Source organism: Dendrobates tinctorius, unplaced genomic scaffold (assembly GCF_039654945.1).
Source record: "Dendrobates tinctorius isolate UK_male_01 unplaced genomic scaffold, ASM3965494v1 ptg000084l, whole genome shotgun sequence".
NCBI lineage: Eukaryota > Metazoa > Chordata > Amphibia > Anura > Dendrobatidae > Dendrobates > Dendrobates tinctorius.
The window spans coordinates 18,218,551-18,236,094 of NW_027361752.1; the positions used below are offsets into that span (position 1 = coordinate 18,218,551).

At 45.5% G+C, this 17,544-nt stretch overlaps 1 protein-coding gene across 4 annotated transcripts in view; it reads left to right on the top strand.

The window, feature by feature from the left end:
- The window catches only part of ROBO1 (roundabout guidance receptor 1), a 1,387,368-nt gene that overhangs the window by 1,299,364 nt on the left and 70,460 nt on the right, over window positions 1-17,544 (top strand). For all 4 annotated transcript variants that reach the window (XM_073584451.1, XM_073584454.1, XM_073584452.1 and 1 more), the window contains one exon: window positions 16,159-16,356. In XM_073584451.1, coding sequence (XP_073440552.1) covers window positions 16,159-16,356 — 198 coding nt within the window. The remainder of the gene's footprint in view (window positions 1-16,158; window positions 16,357-17,544) is intronic.

Below are 17,544 nucleotides of genomic sequence, written 5' to 3' on the forward strand. Positions count from 1 at the left end.
CAGGTCACTGAGGCTGCGTTCCCAGCCAGGCCCCTGAACTGCGGGGACCTCGGTGAGATCACCTCTAGCACAGTGAGAAAAAGTCTCAGGGTGAAGTGATGTGAGTTCACCGCAGTTCACACGGAGTAGTTTCTTATAGACGCCTTTCCATTAAGATGGCATGGGTTTTATGTCACTGGACAATACAAAAGTGACATCAACCCCTCAAATAAGAACCTCACTTGCCACCGCCACAGGGTAAGTAGGAAGAGCCGGGCAAAGTGCCCGAATTGACGCATCTAATAGATGCGCCATTTCTGGGCAACTGTGGGCTGCTATTTTAAGGCTGGCGGGGGACAGTATGCATGGCCCTTTACCATCCTGAGAACACCAGCCCCTAGTTGTCTGCTTTAGCTTGACTGGTTGTCAAAAATGGTGGGGATGCCACGCCGGATTTTAAAATTATTTATTAAAAGAAATTTAAAAAACGGCAGGGGATTCCTCTATTCTTGATAACTAGCCTTGCTAATGCTGACAGCTGAGGGTTGGTGCACGCAGCTGTCATGTTTGCCTGGCTAGTTATCAAAACTACAGGGGAACCCATGGCATTTTTTTTGTTTTATGTTATTTAGAGCACAGCCGCCAGCTGATGAATACTCCCATCAGCCGCCACCTGCTTTTGTTGTTATTAGCAGCAGCAGACGTAGGCTGATGGGAGTAGTAGTCCCATCAGTCGACGCCAGTGACCGGAGGTACTGCTCTCTTCTTTTTTTAACAGTTCGGCCAGACCCGAACTTCCAGGGGTTTGCCCATCTCTATGTACCATTTGTCAAGTGATATGCATGTGGATAATGGCAGGAAAGGAGTGAACTCGGCTAGTGAATACTCAGCAATGGGGAACTACATGAACATAATGTCCAGCTCAAGTAAAAGGCAGGCAACATCTTTGTATGCACGGAGTGCAGACAGACTGAAACAGAAAACCTAGAGAAATGAGCTGGCATATAAGCTGGTGTGCATGCAGCGTTATGGGGAATAGTTATAGTTAGGCATACCAATATGCCTAATATACGCCTTCATATTGTCTTTCCTTCTTTCCGTCCCATCTTACTTCCTCCTTCCTTTCTTCTTCCTGACCTCCATCCCTATCTTCCTAAACACCTTTTTATCTGCATTCTTCCTTTTTTCTTTCATTCTTTCTCTCCTTTTTCCTACCTTCAATCCTACCTCTCTCTTCTTCCTTCTTTCTTTCCCCCTTTCGTTATTCTTTCTTTCTTTTTCTTTCTTTTTCTCTGTTTCTCTTTCTTTCCCTCTCTTCCTTCTTTTCTTCCTCTCTCTTTTTTCTTTTTCTTTCTCTCTTTTTTTCTTTCTTTATTTTTCCCTTTCTTTTATTTTATTTCTTTTTCTCTGTCTCTTTCTTTCTCGCTCTTCCTGCTTTTCTTTCTCTTTCTTTCTTTCCCTCTCTCTCTTTTTTCTATCTTTCTTTCTTTTTCTATGTCTCTCTGTTCTTTCTTTTCTTTCTTTCTCTTTTTTCTATCTTTCTTTCTCTTATACAATTATATTAAGATACTCTACTTTTATTGTCATCAGTGTCCGGACGTCTTTCTTGTCGTCTTGGTTTTCTGCGGTTGCGCTTATTGCTGCTTCCTGAGAAGAGAGCATTCCTTTCCCATTCTCTCTTCTTAAACACTTTACGCTTGTTACTCTCCTCCTGAACTCACTGAATTGTGCTTCGTGCTGCACAGATCTCACCGGGTAATAGTAGAGTGAGGACTCCGTTAATGAGAAATGGTGCAGGACTTTGAAGCTGGTGCCGGATTAGTAACAGTCTGGCTGTTGCTGTAGAAGCGCGCTGTCGTATGGAAGCTCCGCCACTTTTCTCCTGGAGTACTCAGATTTTTGTAAAGGGGTTGATCCCGTTTAGAAAACTTTCTGCTATAATCTGCAGTAGTTTTTTTTTTTTTAAACAGTGTATTACGTGCCCCAGTGTCTATTACTTATCTGCATCTCTGACACATATACAACGCTGCAGCCAATCACTGAGCCTAGCAGCCAGTGCTGGCTACATGACTATAGCCACTGAGCTTAGTGATTGACTGCAGCGCAGTTGGTATCTCATCAGTGCTGCAGAGAAATAATAGAAACTGGGCTGGACCCAGGGAGGGTAAATAATACTAACTTTGTTTTTTTTTTATGACTACCATATAAAGCAAAGTTTTGTCAAAGAAAAGAAGCCCTTTAACATTAATCTTATGACATGTAGATAGAAACAAACTTTATTTCTTTTGCTAAGAGAACTGTTTTTGCACCCATACCAATCTACTGCTGCAGGAATGGAAAAGCAAAAATGCCATGGCCTGCAGTTTTACTCTTTTGCCACCAGGTGGCAGAAACCACAACATAAAACTTATTAAACTCATTATATTCACTTTTGCAGTATTGTAAATGCCACATGTATTGTTTTCCATCTATACTGTAGACAGATACTATAAGTATGCTACAGGAGATACAATCCAGATACTATAGGTATACTTGTTAACATTTATCAAGAGATGCTATTAAATTAACTTAGTGTTCAAATTCAATTACATACTTGCTTCTTAATTCGTTTCTGTTTTATAGAACCAATACATTAAAATATTTCGTTAATTTTCTACAGTTGCCAAATGCTGTCGTTTTCTCTTTACTTTTTAGTTTTTTTTATGAGTCAGTCTTATTTCATACTATACCCAGCACTGGATAATACTGGACATAACCACTAGAGGGCTCCCTTTACTCACAAAAGACATCTCTGTGTCCAGTCTGTGCCTTCAGAAGTTATATCTTTATATAGGAAATATATTCAGTTAGTATAACTATAATATATTTATTTGGTAAATATACAGCAAATAAATTCCTGAAGTTATAATTTTAGTTTTTATCAAATTTTATCAAATAAATGCAATTTTTTTCATAAATTCACAGTTTTAAAGACAATCTATAACCAGATTTTGCTACCCCATCTGAGGACAGCATTATGTTTTGATAAAATCCTCCTTTTATCTGATGCAGATCTGGTAGCTCTCTGAATACTTAGCTCTATTTAACCCCGACCACATCGCTGATTGGCAGCTTCCCGTGTACACTCTGCATAGGCAGAAAGCTACCAATCAGTGGTGAGGTTGGGTTATGAAAAGCTCTAAATATGAAGGACTACATGGCAGCCGGTTTACTAGTCCTCTAATGATAATATCCAGTTGATAAAACAGTGATTTTGTCAAAACTACAACAAGCAGCCCAGTAAGTGACACATTGCTGGAATCAGGGTCTCTTTCCCTACATCATGCTGCTTTCAGATCAGATAGCAAAAACCTGCTGACAGATTCCTATTAAGCTTGAAAATAGAAGTGCATGAATTTCGACCTATCATGTTGATGCAGAGGAGGAAAAAAAACGAATTTTGTATAATAAAACATTACAGAATGTCTCACTAAACCATATGAATATAGATTCCCTTTCCAAACTCTCTGCTTGCTGTCATTGAATATCAATGTTTGCTTCCAATTGTTCTGGCCGTGTTCTTCCGTGTTTAGTTCTTAATGAAATTTGGCCAGACACTTGCATCGTTCTTAGTTAAATTTCAACAACTTACATGACGCAAAGCCGCGGGAATTAAGGGGTAAGTTCTGTTGTCTTAACATTAAAACTCTGTTCCACTTTTCCATGTTTCAGCTGTGCTCGGGCCGAGGACGGGATATAGGGTGGCGGCCTAAATTCATTAGTCATGGTCCATTTTATATGGTTTTGCCCAGCTGGCATGATACAAGAACCTTCACCGACCGCCCTCATAAAACCTGATCCAGCCGCTCACCACGGCTCACAAATAGCTGTGAAATCCCTAAACCTGGGCGATACAGGCGAGGCGTCACGGACTAGGGGGGTCTCTGGTCGGCTGAGAGGGTCACAACACCAGAGCTTCAGCCATCAGAGCAGGAGATTGTGAGCCCGGATCTGTCCAGTGAATATGGCTGCAGTCACTTTATTAGGATGTATGGCCAATCCCCCCAGCCTTCCTATATTCCACGGTCCCTACTAGAGATGAGCAAAAATTAAACAGTGGGGAGTAAAATCAATATATCAAAATAAATAGTTTATTTAAAATAATTACATATATAATAAAAATATATATCGAAAGCCCCTCTGGAACAGATGGATGGCAGACCATCCGGTATAAAAAACACTATATGCTCTGTGTATGTTGGAAGATGAAACAGGCAGGGTATAGGAATAAATGAATATTAAATTGTATATATATAATATATATATAACAAAGCACACCAAATGGGAACTAATCAAAATATGTTTCGGAGTTGTTCTCCTTCGTCAACTCCGAAACGCGCGTCGGGGCTCGTGACATTGGCACCCTTAGCTGGCTCATCAGGTAATTGATTTTCCATTGTGTGGCGTTCCATTTCATCACCTATAGTTATTCACTGCCACCTTTTAGCGATACCACAATTGCTCTTTATGTTAAGTTGGTTTTTGATATTATTTTTTGCACTACATTGCACTATATTTTTGTGTTTTGGTTATTGTATGGTATTAAATTTACCTGTTAATTATTGAGCCAGTTCAGCATGGTTATTAGGAAAGCTCTATTATATAGCTTATCATGCACATATAATACCATGTATATATTTTGGGTGCCTTTTTAATTTATTTTTAAGTGTACACTCATTGTTGTGCTATATTTTAATAAAGGCCATTTTTTGATTAGTTCCCATTTGGTGTGCTTTTTTTTATATATATTATATATATTATATATATACAATTTAATATTCATTTATTCCTATACCCTGCCTGTTTCATCTTCCAACATACACAGAGCATATAGTGGTTTTTAGAGATGAGCAAAACAGATTCGAGGCAAATAGAAGTCACTTTGAAATTTACCCCAAAATTTGGATTCACCGGAATGTGATAATTTTTTTTTTTGCTGATCGCTTCGGGCTAGTCCAGCAAAATGATGGCCCGTCACCAACTTGCTGCATTATATATGGTTGTGAAGGGATTACAAAATATCTTGGTCTCCGCTCTTCTGGGCCCTCCCTGACCCAATCGGCCTGACAGTACACAGGCTCTTGTCTTTTCTTTCTTCTGACCAGTGGTGGGATGGGAACGAGGATGGCGAAAGAGATGTTACGGAGTTAGTGGTGCGCGAACGAAGACATCTTATCCCATCATGCTCGTGTGTTTTCCAAGTATCTTGGGCGTGTTCGTATACTATGCTGCCATGATTTGCCATTGTTAGAGAGCCTGAACACATACAGGGATTGCCTATTTGTTAGGGAACCCGTTCAGGCTGTCTAACAAATCATGCAGCAGCTGGGACTCGAACATGATATACGAGCACGCCAATGATAACACCCCAGCATGATCGGATAAGACGCCATCAAAGCACGTTCGCTCATCACTAGTCTGAGTATAAGATTTCTTTTTAATCCCTTCCCTGTCCTTTCAAGTCTTATGGTAAAGTCACCTTGACTGCTGCGCTCTGCATAGGCAGCAACCAAATTAAAAGAAGTTGAGCAGCCAGTGAATAAAGACCGCATTACTGAACGAGGATTTTACATGTTTATACTTTTTTTCCTTTTTAACCTAGCTAGGCTTAGGTTTAGTATTAGGAATAAGGATAGGGTTAGGCATAGATTCATAGCCAGGGTGAGGCTGGTTAGACCATGATTTAGCGATAGGGAAGTTTTTTGTCAAATTTCAGCAAAAAGCAGGAAAAAACTAGACTGTCAATGGCCAAACTATAATTGTATCAAGATTTTGTTAGATTACATTACATGTGCTTAGAGAAATGAGGGGTTCATCACCGGACTGGTGGAACGTTTCAACGGATATTGGGTGGAAAATACTTTCTCATATGCTGGCAATGAAACCTATACAAGTGACGGCGCCCTAAGAACCATCTTGTGTGCCAGAGTTTTCAACTCTTCTGTGTACCAGTCCCCCCGTAACCAGCACCCTCAGCCTCCCCATAGTCACTTTACTGCAGTAGATCTTGATCAAGTGCTACCTTACCATGGATAAACAAATCAGACGTATGAGCCGAGTGTTGTGATCTATTTATTACGGTTTTTGTCCTTTTTAGTGCACCCTCTCCGCTGCCAATTGTGTAACCAGCGTTCATCACCCCGGTACTCGTTCCCACTACACTTACTGCCGTTGTGTCCCCTTAATGCAGAGTTTCACCATCCTTGCCAAGTGCTAAGTGCTCGAGGGATGCTGTAATATGCAGAGTCAGATTTACAAGCACTTATGGCTATTGTTGCAAGGTGCACAGGACAAGGGTTGCGGCGCCTCGTCAGTCAATCACAGGGTATTAGGGAAGATTGGAGGCTCCATTCATTGCTCATCACCATTATTTACTTTTTTTTTTTTTTTTTTTTTAAAGCAGCAGAGAAACAAATCTTGTAACTTTCTCAGCTCTGAAGTGACACGGTCTTAAAGAGATTTTGAAGTGCAAAAGTGGATGAAAAAATCTGATTAGGTAGAATACAAGACACCTGCAAGTTCATGAAATAAATGGTCTTATAGGATACTAACAGGAAAGATGGCCGTCTGCTGGAACCTAAAGGGAAACTGACAAGTCCCTTCCCGCTATTATCCTGTAGATAAGGGGTTAATCCGCAGGTTAATAGCATTATAAAGCCGTGCGACTGCCATACTGAAAGCCCGGCTACCCGTAGGACATGAACTGTAATCCTCAGGGCAGCCTCCGGCTTTCAGTCATAGAGGTGCGGCCAGCGTGGCTTCAGTCACCGCTCAGTATAGACAGCTGTGACCGCTCAGTATAGACAGCTGTGACCGCTCAGTATAGACAGCTGTGACCGCTCAGTATAGACAGCTGTGACCGCTCGGTATAGACAGCTGTGACCGCTCAGTATAGACAGCTGTGACCGCTCAGTATAGACAGCTGTGACCGCTCGGTATAGTCAGCTGTGACCGCTCAGTATAGTCAGCTGTGACCGCTCAGTATAGTCAGCTGTGACCGCTCAGTATAGACAGCTGTGACCGCTCAGTATAGACAGCTGTGACCGCTCAGTATAGACAGCTGTGACCGCTCAGTATAGACAGCTGTGACCGCTCAGTATAGTCAGCTGTGACCGCTCAGTATAGACAGCTGTGACCGCTCAGTATAGACAGCTGTGACCGCTCAGTATAGACAGCTGTGACCGCTCAGTATAGTCAGCTGTGACCGCTCGGTATAGACAGCTGTGACCGCTCAGTATAGACAGCTGTGACCGCTCGGTATAGACAGCTGTGACCGCTCAGTATAGACAGCTGTGACCGCTCGGTATAGACAGCTGTGACCACTCAGTATAGACAGCTGTGACCGCTCAGTATAGACAGCTGTGACCGCTCAGTATAGACAGCTGTGACCGCTCAGTATAGACAGCTGTGACCGCTCGGTATAGACAGCTGTGACCGCTCAGTATAGACAGCTGTGACCGCTCAGTATAGACAGCTGTGACCGCTCAGTATAGACAGCTGTGACCGCTCGGTATAGACAGCTGTGACCGCTCAGTATAGACAGCTGTGACCGCTCAGTATAGACAGCTGTGACCGCTCAGTATAGACAGCTGTGACCGCTCAGTATAGACAGCTGTGACCGCTCAGTATAGACAGCTGTGACCGCTCAGTATAGTCAGCTGTGACCGCTCAGTATAGACAGCTGTGACCGCTCAGTATAGACAGCTGTGACCGCTCAGTATAGTCAGCTGTGACCGCTCAGTATAGACAGCTGTGACCGCTCAGTATAGACAGCTGTGACCGCTCAGTATAGTCAGCTGTGACCGCTCAGTATAGACAGCTGTGACCGCTCAGTATAGTCAGCTGTGACCGCTCAGTATAGACAGCTGTGACCGCTCAGTATAGACAGCTGTGACCGCTCAGTATAGACAGCTGTGACCACTCAGTATAGACAGCTGTGACCGCTCAGTATAGTCAGCTGTGACCGCTCAGTATAGACAGCTGTGACCGCTCAGTATAGACAGCTGTGACCGCTCAGTATAGACAGCTGTGACCGCTCAGTATAGACAGCTGTGACCGCTCAGTATAGACAGCTGTGACCGCTCAGTATAGTCAGCTGTGACCGCTCAGTATAGACAGTTGTGACCGCTCAGTATAGACAGCTGTGACCGCTCAGTATAGTCAGCAGTGACCGCTCAGTATAGACAGCTGTGACCGCTCAGTATAGACAGCTGTGACCGCTCAGTATAGTCAGCTGTGACCGCTCGGTATAGACAGCTGTGACCGCTCAGTATAGACAGCTGTGACCGCTCAGTATAGACAGCTGTGACCGCTCAGTATAGACAGCTGTGACCGCTCAGTATAGACAGCTGTGACCGCTCAGTATAGACAGCTGTGACCGCTCAGTATAGTCAGCTGTGACCGCTCAGTATAGACAGCTGTGACCGCTCAGTATAGACAGCTGTGACCGCTCAGTATAGACAGCTGTGACCGCTCAGTATAGACAGCTGTGACCGCTCAGTATAGTCAGCTGTGACCGCTCAGTATAGACAGCTGTGACCGCTCAGTATAGACAGCTGTGACCGCTCAGTATAGTCAGCTGTGACCGCTCAGTATAGTCAGCTGTGACCGCTCAGTATAGTCAGCTGTGACCGCTCAGTATAGACAGCTGTGACCGCTCAGTATAGACAGCTGTGACCGCTCGGTATAGACAGCTGTGACCGCTCGGTATAGACAGCTGTGACCGCTCAGTATAGACAGCTGTGACCGCTCAGTATAGACAGCTGTGACCGCTCAGTATAGACAGCTGTGACCGCTCAGTATAGACAGCTGTGACCGCTCAGTATAGACAGCTGTGACCGCTCAGTATAGACAGCTGTGACCGCTCAGTATAGACAGCTGTGACCGCTCAGTATAGACAGCTGTGACCGCTCAGTATAGTCAGCTGTGACCGCTCAGTATAGACAGCTGTGACCACTCAGTATAGACAGCTGTGACCGCTCAGTATAGACAGCTGTGACCGCTCAGTATAGACAGCTGTGACCGCTCAGTATAGACAGCTGTGACCGCTCAGTATAGACAGCTGTGACCGCTCAGTATAGACAGCTGTGACCGCTCAGTATAGTCAGCTGTGACCGCTCAGTATAGACAGCTGTGACCGCTCAGTATAGACAGCTGTGACCGCTCAGTATAGACAGCTGTGACCGCTCAGTATAGACAGCTGTGACCGCTCGGTATAGACAGCTGTGACCGCTCGGTATAGACAGCTGTGACCGCTCAGTATAGACAGCTGTGACCGCTCGGTATAGACAGCTGTGACCGCTCAGTATAGACAGCTGTGACCGCTCAGTATAGTCAGCTGTGACCGCTCAGTATAGACAGCTGTGACCGCTCAGTATAGACAGCTGTGACCGCTCAGTATAGTCAGCTGTGACCGCTCAGTATAGACAGCTGTGACCGCTCAGTATAGACAGTTGTGACCGCTCAGTATAGACAGCTGTGACCGCTCAGTATAGACAGCTGTGACCGCTCAGTATAGTCAGCTGTGACCGCTTAGTATAGACAGCTGTGACCGCTCAGTATAGACAGCTGTGACCGCTCAGTATAGTCAGCAGTGACCGCTCAGTATAGACAGCTGTGACCGCTCAGTATAGACAGCTGTGACCGCTCAGTATAGACAGCTGTGACCGCTCAGTATAGACAGCTGTGACCGCTCAGTATAGACAGCTGTGACCGCTCGGTATAGACAGCTGTGACCGCTCAGTATAGACAGCTGTGACCGCTCAGTATAGACAGCTGTGACCGCTCAGTATAGACAGCTGTGACCGCTCAGTATAGTCAGCTGTGACCGCTCAGTATAGACAGTTGTGACCGCTCAGTATAGACAGCTGTGACCGCTCAGTATAGACAGCTGTGACCGCTCAGTATAGTCAGCTGTGACCGCTCAGTATAGACAGCTGTGACCGCTCAGTATAGACAGCTGTGACCGCTCAGTATAGTCAGCTGTGACCGCTCAGTATAGACAGTTGTGACCGCTCAGTATAGACAGCTGTGACCGCTCAGTATAGACAGCTGTGACCGCTCAGTATAGTCAGCTGTGACCGCTCGGTATAGACAGCTGTGACCGCTCAGTATAGACAGCTGTGACCGCTCAGTATAGACAGCTGTGACCGCTCAGTATAGACAGCTGTGACCGCTCAGTATAGACAGCTGTGACCGCTCAGTATAGACAGCTGTGACCGCTCAGTATAGACAGCTGTGACCGCTCAGTATAGTCAGCTGTGACCGCTCAGTATAGACAGCTGTGACCGCTCAGTATAGACAGCTGTGACCGCTCAGTATAGTCAGCTGTGACCGCTCAGTATAGACAGCTGTGACCGCTCAGTATAGTCAGCTGTGACCGCTCGGTATAGACAGCTGTGACCGCTCAGTATAGACAGCTGTGACCGCTCAGTATAGACAGCTGTGACCGCTCAGTATAGACAGCTGTGACCGCTCAGTATAGACAGCTGTGACCGCTCAGTATAGACAGCTGTGACCGCTCAGTATAGACAGCTGTGACCGCTCAGTATAGTCAGCTGTGACCGCTCAGTATAGACAGCTGTGACCGCTCAGTATAGACAGCTGTGACCGCTCAGTATAGACAGCTGTGACCGCTCAGTATAGTCAGCTGTGACCGCTCAGTATAGACAGCTGTGACCGCTCGGTATAGACAGCTGTGACCGCTCGGTATAGACAGCTGTGACCGCTCAGTATAGACAGCTGTGACCGCTCAGTATAGTCAGCTGTGACCGCTCAGTATAGACAGCTGTGACCGCTCGGTATAGACAGCTGTGACCGCTCGGTATAGACAGCTGTGACCGCTCAGTATAGACAGCTGTGACCGCTCAGTATAGACAGCTGTGACCGCTCAGTATAGACAGCTGTGACCGCTCAGTATAGACAGCTGTGACCGCTCAGTATAGTCAGCTGTGACCGCTCAGTATAGACAGCTGTGACCGCTCAGTATAGACAGCTGTGACCGCTCAGTATAGTCAGCTGTGACCGCTCAGTATAGACAGCTGTGACCGCTCAGTATAGACAGCTGTGACCGCTCAGTATAGACAGCTGTGACCACTCAGTATAGACAGCTGTGACCGCTCAGTATAGTCAGCTGTGACCGCTCAGTATAGACAGCTGTGACCGCTCAGTATAGACAGCTGTGACCGCTCAGTATAGTCAGCTGTGACCGCTCAGTATAGACAGCTGTGACCGCTCAGTATAGACAGCTGTGACCGCTCAGTATAGACAGCTGTGACCGCTCAGTATAGACAGCTGTGACCGCTCAGTATAGACAGCTGTGACCGCTCAGTATAGTCAGCTGTGACCGCTCAGTATAGACAGCTGTGACCGCTCAGTATAGACAGCTGTGACCGCTCAGTATAGACAGCTGTGACCGCTCAGTATAGTCAGCTGTGACCGCTCAGTATAGACAGCTGTGACCGCTCAGTATAGACAGCTGTGACCGCTCAGTATAGACAGCTGTGACCGCTCAGTATAGACAGCTGTGACCGCTCAGTATAGTCAGCTGTGACCGCTCAGTATAGACAGCTGTGACCGCTCAGTATAGACAGCTGTGACCGCTCAGTATAGTCAGCTGTGACCGCTCAGTATAGACAGCTGTGACCGCTCAGTATAGACAGCTGTGACCGCTCAGTATAGACAGCTGTGACCGCTCAGTATAGACAGCTGTGACCGCTCAGTATAGACAGCTGTGACCGCTCAGTATAGTCAGCTGTGACCGCTCAGTATAGACAGCTGTGACCGCTCAGTATAGACAGCTGTGACCGCTCAGTATAGACAGCTGTGACCGCTCAGTATAGACAGCTGTGACCGCTCAGTATAGACAGCTGTGACCGCTCAGTATAGACAGCTGTGACCGCTCAGTATAGTCAGCTGTGACCGCTCAGTATAGACAGCTGTGACCGCTCAGTATAGACAGCTGTGACCGCTCAGTATAGTCAGCTGTGACCGCTCAGTATAGACAGCTGTGACCGCTCAGTATAGACAGCTGTGACCGCTCAGTATAGACAGCTGTGACCGCTCAGTATAGACAGCTGTGACCGCTCAGTATAGACAGCTGTGACCGCTCAGTATAGTCAGCTGTGACCGCTCAGTATAGACAGCTGTGACCGCTCAGTATAGACAGCTGTGACCGCTCAGTATAGACAGCTGTGACCGCTCAGTATAGACAGCTGTGACCGCTCAGTATAGACAGCTGTGACCGCTCAGTATAGACAGCTGTGACCACTCAGTATAGACAGCTGTGACCGCTCAGTATAGTCAGCTGTGACCGCTCAGTATAGACAGCTGTGACCGCTCAGTATAGACAGCTGTGACCGCTCAGTATAGACAGCTGTGACCGCTCAGTATAGACAGCTGTGACCGCTCGGTATAGTCAGCTGTGACCGCTCAGTATAGACAGCTGTGACCGCTCAGTATAGACAGCTGTGACCGCTCAGTATAGACAGCTGTGACCGCTCGGTATAGTCAGCTGTGACCGCTCAGTATAGACAGCTGTGACCGCTCGGTATAGTCAGCTGTGACCGCTCAGTATAGACAGCTGTGACCGCTCAGTATAGACAGCTGTGACCGCTCAGTATAGACAGCTGTGACCGCTCAGTATAGACAGCTGTGACCGCTCAGTATAGACAGCTGTGACCGCTCGGTATAGTCAGCTGTGACCGCTCAGTATAGACAGCTGTGACCGCTCAGTATAGTCAGCTGTGACCGCTCAGTATAGACAGCTGTGACCGCTCGGTATAGTCAGCTGTGACCGTTCGGTATAGACAGCTGTGACCGCTCAGTATAGACAGCTGTGACCGCTCAGTATAGACAGCTGTGACCGCTCAGTATAGACAGCTGTGACCGCTCAGTATAGACAGCTGTGACCGCTCAGTATAGACAGCTGTGACCGCTCAGTATAGTCAGCTGTGACCGCTCAGTATAGACAGCTGTGACCGCTCAGTATAGACAGCTGTGACCGCTCAGTATAGACAGCTGTGACCGCTCAGTATAGTCAGCTGTGACCGCTCAGTATAGACAGCTGTGACCGCTCAGTATAGACAGCTGTGACCGCTCAGTATAGTCAGCTGTGACCGCTCAGTATAGTCAGCTGTGACCGCTCAGTATAGACAGCTGTGACCGCTCAGTATAGACAGCTGTGACCGCTCAGTATAGACAGCTGTGACCGCTCAGTATAGTCAGCTGTGACCGCTCAGTATAGTCAGCTGTGACCGCTCGGTATAGACAGCTGTGACCGCTCAGTATAGACAGCTGTGACCGCTCAGTATAGTCAGCTGTGACCGCTCAGTATAGACAGCTGTGACCGCTCAGTATAGACAGCTGTGACCGCTCAGTATAGACAGCTGTGACCGCTCAGTATAGACAGCTGTGACCGCTCAGTATAGACAGCTGTGACCGCTCGGTATAGTCAGCTGTGACCGCTCAGTATAGACAGCTGTGACCGCTCAGTATAGACAGCTGTGACCGCTCAGTATAGACAGCTGTGACCGCTCAGTATAGTCAGCTGTGACCGCTCAGTATAGACAGCTGTGACCGCTCAGTATAGACAGCTGTGACCGCTCAGTATAGACAGCTGTGACCGCTCAGTATAGACAGCTGTGACCGCTCAGTATAGTCAGCTGTGACCGCTCAGTATAGTCATCTGTGACCGCTCAGTATAGACAGCTGTGACCGCTCAGTATAGTCAGCTGTGATCGCTCAGTATAGACAGCTGTGACCGCTCAGTATAGACAGCTGTGACCGCTCGGTATAGACAGCTGTGACCGCTCAGTATAGACAGCTGTGACCGCTCAGTATAGACAGCTGTGACCGCTCAGTATAGACAGCTGTGACCGCTCAGTATAGTCAGCTGTGACCGCTCAGTATAGACAGCTGTGACCGCTCAGTATAGACAGCTGTGACCGCTCAGTATAGACAGCTGTGACCGCTCAGTATAGACAGCTGTGACCGCTCAGTATAGTCAGCTGTGACCGCTCAGTATAGTCAGCTGTGACCGCTCAGTATAGACAGCTGTGACCGCTCAGTATAGTCAGCTGTGACCGCTCAGTATAGTCAGCTGTGACCGCTCAGTATAGTCAGCTGTGACCGCTCAGTATAGACAGCTGTGACCGCTCGGTATAGACAGCTGTGACCGCTCAGTATAGACAGCTGTGACCGCTCAGTATAGTCAGCTGTGACCGCTCAGTATAGTCAGCTGTGACCGCTCGGTATAGTCAGCTGTGACCGCTCAGTATAGTCAGCTGTGACCGCTCAGTATAGTCAGCTGTGACCGCTCAGTATAGACAGCTGTGACCACTCAGTATAGTCAGCTGTAACCACACCCCCAGCACTGACTGACTAGCGCTCAGCAGTGCATCAGTACAGAGCTGGCTGTCAGTTAGTGATGACTGGTCACACCTCTATGACTGAAAGCCGGACGCTACCGGGAGGAGTAATGTTTGTTTACTCCCAGTAGCCCAGCTTCCAACATGGTGACCACACAGCTTCAGAACGCTATTTGCCTGCAGATTATCTCCATATCTGCAGGTTACTAGTATTTTTTCACATGACGGGTTCCTTTAAAGCATCAGAAAATGAATTATTAGTTAAATCAGGTAATTGTGTAAATGACATTATTTAGAGGGTATTACCAGTGTGAGACATGTAGATCAGGAGAGAAGACTGTCCATAATTACATGTCTCACACTAGTAATTCTCCTTTTATTTAAAATAATCTCTGGAGGCAGATTCTCCAGGAGATTTTTGTCCGGCCCATAGATCTTAGCAACTCATTTAGATATTAAGAAAAACGTAGATATCTCTGGAATAATACATCAGATCACAGATATCAAGGTATTATTTTATTCTTCTTTGCGTGACCTGCAGCATGAGCATGGGCAGCACTGTGGCTCAGTGGTTAGAACTGTCGCTTTCCAGTGCTGGTGTCCTGGGTTCATATCCCACCAAGGACATCAGCAAGGAGTTTGTATGTTGTCCCCATGTTTGTGTGGGTTTCCCTAGACTTCTCTGGTTTCTTTTCTTCCCACACTCCTAAGCTGATGGGTTCATCTATAATACATCTAATGTGTATGACCGGTTTAGTTCTCGTGCTTTATTCCAGAAACTGAGACAGAGATGGCCAAAAGGTTTGATCACCAGTGATTTTTTTTTGGGTCCTTTGACTTCCTCTTCTTTGTGCAACCATGAAACATATATCTACTTATGATGGCGAACACAACAAAGCGTCAGTTCAAAGACTAGTAGGCAAGAAGGAAAACGTTGTTCATAGCTCACATGGCACAACATCGTGTATCCATCCTGCTCTGATGCTTCGGATGCTTCAACACCGGTTGTTCTAGATGTTTATTACTCTTTTCAATCTCGTTAATTGGCTTTCATGTCTTAACATATGTTTAGCTCCAAGCAATGAAAACTACTGAACTCTGAACAAAGGCTGATGAACGGTGTTACATGTGGTTATTGTAGTACTGTAACATGGACTGTATGAGCTATAGACAAGGCTGCGCCTACCGGCTAGAAAGCTTCAAGATGAGGGGGTTAAAGGAGTCCCCAGGAGATATATGTATGTGCCTTTAATATAAGAGAACTGAGTATTCCAAAACATTTAGATCCGAGAGTCCAAGACCGGGGTGCATTCATGCTAGTAATGGTGTCCAAATGGGGTCCAAAAGGCCCACCAGTAACCAAGTCCAGGGCCCCAATTTTCAGCTACATGCAATTGTGACATTATCTTCTACCACAAGGACCTGGGCAGATTGTTAAATGAATAAGACTCTGCCTTTGTATATAATGATTCAAGTATATAATGCCAAGTACTGCTCATAGAAGAGGGTGGTGGCCCACCGGAGGATTCTCCTCTTCTCCTGTAGACCAGTCCAACCCTGGGATTAAGAAAAGGCATCATAAGTAAGACACTTCATGAATAGGAAGTTTTACCGCACCGTTCTGGCTTCTCAATAAGTCCCTACGCAAGGATGTACAATGTGATAAGTTTATAGGATAATATGATCCCAAATGTATTAATCAATTGCCAAAAATGTAATTTGTGTCTATCAGTAGAAAATGTAATAAAATTGTCTTTTTTATTCTTTTTAATAGATTCCTTTGGAAATCCCGTGCCTCCAGGTGATCAAGTCAGTCTTGCCCAGCAGATATCAGATGTGGTAAAGCAGCCAGCCTTTATAGCAGGGATCGGGGCTGCCTGCTGGATCATACTGATGGTATTTAGCATCTGGTTGTACCGTCATCGCAAGAAACGCAGCGGACTGAACAGCACCTATGCTGGAATCAGAAAAGGTATCCAGCACCTCTGCACAGTGATGTCAGATTACAAATGGCTGGAGTGGATTGTCTCATTCTTAAAGTAAAGCTCTTCAGCTTATCACCGGCTGTCATGTATGATGTCTCATAGAACTTTGTCACGTTTCGGGATAGGATTGTGTTTTCATTTATGCTAAACTAAAGTAAACTTTTATTTAATTTAAAAAAAATCTGATCACCCTGGAAAGTTGTGAAACTTTGAAATTCACTTCAGGATTTGTCTTCAATCCTGTCAAACAAAAATTGCATGTAAGTGGCTTTCCCTGCTTTCCATCAGTCTATTTTCCTGACTTCAGCTGCATTGATATCAGAACATACTCATTTGGAGTACAGATGATGGCAGTGATGGGTGATGGGTCAGCACAGCACCTGTATCACTAACTTTGGGGATAAGCTGCTGCAGGAGATTTATCTGACAAGCACAACACTGGGAGGAGAAGACCGTGCATGCATTTTTTTTTACAGGATAGAAGACAAATCCTCTAATAAAGTGGTTTTTAAAGTTTTATAACTTTCCATGATAAATAAAATGAAAAATGAAACCTTACCGTAGTTTCTCTTTTCGGCAATTTTTAGTTCTCCTGTGATAATAATTTATTCTTTCTTTGGTAACCATTTGTTTCACTTTATGAGGATTGTAAGCAGATTATCTCCATACTGAGGTTACTGTTGTCCATGGGAACAATTTCATTTTCTATCAGTGCTTGAAGAATCACATCTGAACGTCTTTACTCTTCTGACCTCATGACAACACTTCCTGCCCTATATCCTGATCACGTTAATCTTTGTCTTAGGGATGTAATGTAGATTTTAATTACCATCCACGTCAATAGCATGTAAATGCCGTATGTATGTGTGTGTGTGTGTATATATGTATTTACCCCCCAAAAATGGAATTAAAGAGCAAACTAACACATGAAGATACAAATATATTTTATTGAAAGAATAAATAACAAAAATGTTTAAAAGATGAGAAGAGTCATGGAGTGTCACATCACCAGGAACATATGGAGTCTCCAAACAAAATGTAGATGGGAAGTATAAAGCAAATATACAAGGAGGGGAGAACTGATGGCACTAAAGATAAATTTGGGTGGAAGATAACAATATATTGTTATGGTGTAGTACAGGAATGGAATAGTATAACAATTAGGAGACAAATAA